This window comes from Haplochromis burtoni, unplaced genomic scaffold, assembly GCF_018398535.1.
Source record: "Haplochromis burtoni strain Fernald_Lab_line unplaced genomic scaffold, NCSU_Asbu1 Contig_1085, whole genome shotgun sequence".
In the NCBI taxonomy this organism is placed as follows: Eukaryota; Metazoa; Chordata; class Actinopteri; order Cichliformes; family Cichlidae; genus Haplochromis; species Haplochromis burtoni.
Window position 1 is genome coordinate 11399 of NW_024583446.1, and position 5088 is coordinate 16486.

General features: G+C 36.3%; 1 protein-coding gene across 4 annotated transcripts in view; it reads left to right on the top strand.

The window, feature by feature from the left end:
* The window catches only part of LOC106632627, an 8334-nt gene extending 3903 nt beyond the window's left edge, over nt 1–4431 (top strand). For all 4 annotated transcript variants that reach the window (XM_042216498.1, XM_042216500.1, XM_042216499.1 and 1 more), the window contains 4 exons: nt 1286–1326; nt 1466–1532; nt 3451–3491; nt 3603–4431. In XM_042216498.1, coding sequence (XP_042072432.1) covers nt 1286–1326; nt 1466–1532; nt 3451–3491; nt 3603–3701 — 248 coding nt within the window. In that variant the 3' untranslated portion in view covers nt 3702–4431. The remainder of the gene's footprint in view (nt 1–1285; nt 1327–1465; nt 1533–3450; nt 3492–3602) is intronic.
* Nucleotides 4432–5088: the final 657 nt, after the last annotated feature.

Genomic DNA, 5088 nt, shown 5'->3' on the forward strand with positions numbered 1-5088 from the left:
CACCGTCGTAAATTCCCCCTAATTTTGGTATGATCCGAGCTCAGGCAGTAGGCGACTGAGCACAGCACCCATGCGAGTTTGCTGCAGACAGAGGAGAGCTTAAGTTTGACCAGGTACCAAAGGAAGTCATTCGTACTGTACAAATAATGTAAATATGACGGTGTATCACAAAAGATTGATATCAAACTGATCACTTGGTTGCGTTACTTGCTCTTCGATTGAATCAACAAATGGATAAATACAAAGCCGAACAACAATGCTTTGGTAGAATTAAAAAAAATAAGTGTAGTGCAGGTCTATGATGATTTTTAGTGCTGCTATCATCTAGTTCTGATTCTGGTTCTGTCTTGGTTAAGTCCTAAGTAGTCCTGATTTTGAACTGTTGTTGTCCTGTTTTAATTCTGGATCAGTTCTGGGTCTGGTTGAATTGGGGTTTAGTCCCTGTGTCTTGATACAGCCCCGACTTTGTTCTGCCTTGCTGCTTAATTAAAAAAAAATAGTTTAAGGTGTCCTGCATATGTGATATTTATTTTTTTCCTATATGAAGTCATTCTTTTTTTTTAACAAAACTCAAAACAGAGCCTAATAATCTTTCAGTCATTTCTACCCTCACTTAATTTCCTTTCGCTGCTCAGCTCTCACACAGTGGCTCAGCTATGCAGTTTAAAGACTTTTTTTGTCTCAGTCTTGGGCTCGTCTCGACTTGGTCTTGTCTTGGTCTCAATACCCTCTGGTCTTGGTCTTGTCTTGGTCTCGGATTAGGCGGTCTTGACTACAAGTCTAATCAAAAGTGATACATTGATTCTTTAAAATTATGTTTGTCGAGTTTGTTCAGTAATTACAAAAAACCCCCAGTGTTTAATAAGGTTAGAAAATACGCCTAAATTACAAATTTATGTATATTTAAAAAAAAAAAATCAGAGCTGAATTAAAACGCACAAGAGCTTTGTTCAGAGTCAGCGTTAGCTTGTCCTGCACACAAAACAACCAGTTGCAAACTGCAGGCCTCTCAGCTTAACAAGCTCCAGTTAACACACCCATGAGAATGTCTATGCCCATATAGATTTCAGTGGGTCCAGTTTCAAGTAGAATTCTGCTTCCACAGTCAACAGGCAGCTGCTGTCACGAAATGCAGTGTTTTTTCTCATACCTGTTTGCGTCCATCCAAACAGGTATTAGATAAAAACACTGCCATTTTGTGGCTTCATGAAAAGCTATGACTCATGTTGTTGTTGGGGCTTTTTCTTTTGTGGTAGTTTTTTATGAGTTTTGCCTTTTGTTGTAGGTGATTTTTCAAGCACAAGAAAAACTGACAGAAGAGGATGGGTACTTTTCTTTTTCTTTTACATTTTGTTAGTTTTTTTTTAAAAATAAATTTCCCTGTAACTAATAATAATTCACGTTTTTAATTGCTAGTCATTCTTACTTCTTCTTTTCTCAATTTGCTCTCTTTTTATCAAATAAGATGTCTCCAGATGATACTGAAGCCTTCAATATGACCAATTTAGTCCCTGGTGATGACCCACCTAAAGGTGAGCTGCTGTATTTCCTCTGTTTCCCAACAGAGGGCTTAAATAGAATAGAATAATCCTTTAATTGTCCCACAAGCGGACATTTGCTTCTAAATACACCAGTTGTTCCCAAAGTTTTCTACCTCATAAAATATATGGCTCTTAAAGTACCACCCTGATGACTAACATTAAAATACAGTAGTATAGGCCTATTTAACACCATATATAGTTTACACAAGACAATTTTACTTCTTACATGAATGTTATTTATTTTAACTGTCATAAACAGGATGTGACAAGTAATAATAATAACAACTGTACTGCATTAAAACATTTAAAGCAGATGGGATATACGGTCTTTGATTGATGACTTATGAACCCTGCTTCCAGGTCCAACCTACTCTACGTTTATTAAGGCTGTTTTGTTTTTAATATGTTTTAATGCTTTGCATCTTGTTCTATTTACCGTATTTTCTGCACTATAAGGCGCACTTAAAATCCTTTCATTTTCTAAAAAAATCAACAGTGCGCCTTATGTATGAATTCTGGTTGTACTTACTGACCACGGACCGATTGTATGCGCTCAAAAATCTGTCAAAAAATGTTTTAGTACTACTTTGGTAAGCTACAAAGCCGCACCATTTGATGGATTATCGGAGCATTACGGCTACCGTAGTCCAGAGCCTCATGGAGTAATCTGGATCCAAAACTCCGTTCATTTCAGGTCCCAAAGTCAAACAAACACTGAGAGTTAAAAACTGTCTGAATTCTTTCATCTGTGATAAAATGATCAGAGTTGCTGCTTTACCAGAAGTAACAATTAAGTTTAATGTCCAGGCATCCATGAAAACAGAATTTATTAAATTTAACAGAGTTAGAAGTTAGCAGGAAGTTAGCCTAAATGTGATATGCCATGTTCTGACAGAGAGATTTCTGAAAAAATTAAAAAGGTACAGCTCTGCTATCACTTCCAACATAAATGAAGACAGAAAACTAAACATCAGTGTAACTCCGAAATGACAACACAGGCACGGCTTCTTCAAGACGGGCGCTTCGCTGCATTTATTGAACGCCGTGAAAACTGCAAACATAAAACACAAAGGCTTTAAGTGCTTCAGTCTATCAAAAGTAACACTTGTGCTTTACAACAAAAATTACCTCGTGGCCGCCTGCCACTTCGGAGGTCCTAGAAGAATAGCTTTACAGTCTTGTGCATTCTAAATTAAAACATAAAATAATTAGAACACCATACATTACAAATTTTCACAATATTACAATACAGTTGTGGCAAATGACAAATACCTTGTACCACTGGTAGACTAACCCGGCCTTTGCAGATAGCTCGCTGAACTCCTTAGCGTGATTATTAAACGTGGGCTCACAGCCTATACTATCACGCCCAAACCTCGCGATAATAGCGGTGTAACAAAACTACAATATTGACCACAGACACGTACAAGCAAGAACATTTTAACTGCTGGAACCATCTATTAAACTTCTTTATACATAAGCCATTTCTGTGTCACTTACAATCTGTGACTTTTGTAAGGTAACTGAAGTTGGGCTATAGCTGGTATATAATGATGTGCTACATGATATCTAGCGACACAGCTATGTTAGCATAACATAACCACAGTTATGTTGGTGAAAACATGTCACTTCCAGCCAATTTTAAATCAAAATTTCAAAGAAAGACTGGTCTGGACCAGGTAATGTGTTTAGCAAAGGTTACCATGGCAATGTAGGTGGTAAAAAGAGATCCACTTTTGTGACACTAAAATCTCTGAGTTTAGATTCAAATTACCTTGCTCAGTCAATAACCTTGCTTCATAGAACACTCCTCAGACCTTTTCCCATTTCATACCCATTACATTTTCATGTATAGACATATAAAGTGAAAGAAAGGTAACTCTGGATCTGTCTTCTGGTTCTGTTGCAGGGTCTGATCATCTAAACAGAAAAGAGTCTCAAACTGAGAATGTAAGTAAAACAAGTGCATCCTCAGTATTGAACTGACTACAGAGATTACTATTTACAACAGAGAAGATAAGATACAGATGCAAAAACCTTTTTGCTCTATTTTATTTCTAGTCTTCTGTATACCACTTGTACTCCACCATCCCTGAGGAGCCAGATGAAACACCTACAACGAAAACAGAACTGGCGTACAGCACTCTACAGCCACACTGAAGCATATGAAAAAATACTGAACTGGAAAAAAACAAAAACAAAAGATAAGACTATATGGCCATTACACACTCAAGCCGTATAGACAAGGCAGGAGATGTTTTTCTTTTTTTATGTAGGAATCTCACCCGGATAACTTTTCTACTTCAGCTTTCAAATTGTATTAAAGACAACAATTTTCAAAAGATTAACATACCTTTTTTTATTTTGGTGTCAGCCCATAGCTTTGTATTAACAGTGCAATGTGTTATTCAAGCAGCATTTGTGTTTTTCTAACTTTTTTTTCCCCAAGATTTATTTTTGTTTTTATTTTAATAACAAAAGCTGTTACAGAATACTCATGGCACATAGTAAATATCTACAACTCATTACAATATAATAAGTTATTGTCACTGCAGAAACAAAAGTGTATATTTTTGTATCCATGCCATTCAAGGATGATTTCAAGCATCAGAAAACCAAACACAAAAAATAATCACAATATTGGTAATTACGACAAAAAAGAATAGGTAGGATTGGAGTAAGACAGTAGAAGTTTTTGTCTTTTGGTTTAATTCTGTTCAGTAGGTAAGTTTGTTCAATCCTGAAGTAGTCTCCCTTTTTTTGTTTTGGCATTAGGTCCACCCTGAGTTGTAATCACCCATATGGAAAAGAACATTTCATACATTGTTTTAGTAAGTATCCAAAACGTACAAGTTTCATTATATAATTTTTCAAGGGATCTTATATCTGTTTTCACTCTTATATGCTTTTCATACAAGTTTCACACAAGACAGATACAAACTTTATAAGATTTATATATATCTTTTCCATATGGGCAGTTCTTCTTTTTGTGTTAAATAACCTCAGGAATCATTCTATTGTAAATAAATCATTATCAAATGCTATCAGTTGTGTGGCGTGCTGCTTGGGGTCTGACGAGGATGGATTTCCTGTGTGTTATGTTCTGGCCACCCCTAGATGTGTTGTAACAAGAATATATCTGTATGTGAGAGAATTACGTGTGATCATGTATAATAATGTATGTGCTAGGTCAATAGCCCAAGTTGTTAGTTGGCATACAAGACCTTGCATATGTCTAGTATAGACCAATTAAACTAAAATTCAGGAGCAGACCCGTTACAAATATCACCATTAAATGAATTAAACAACTTGAGTTCTCCTAAAAGTCCATGTTCTTAGCCGTGTGTTGTGAAAAGCTATGTTTTGCCCAGGTGGTTTACGAGTACGTGTTTCAGCCATTGGTCAGGGCACAGCTTCATGAATACAAAAACTGCCTTGGTGTAAGAAGGAAATAAGTTCTATAGTGACCATGAGAAATGCACCCAGTCCACAAGATACGCATGCAGCATCTGCATGCAGATATTGGAGGGAAGATAATGTATGTATA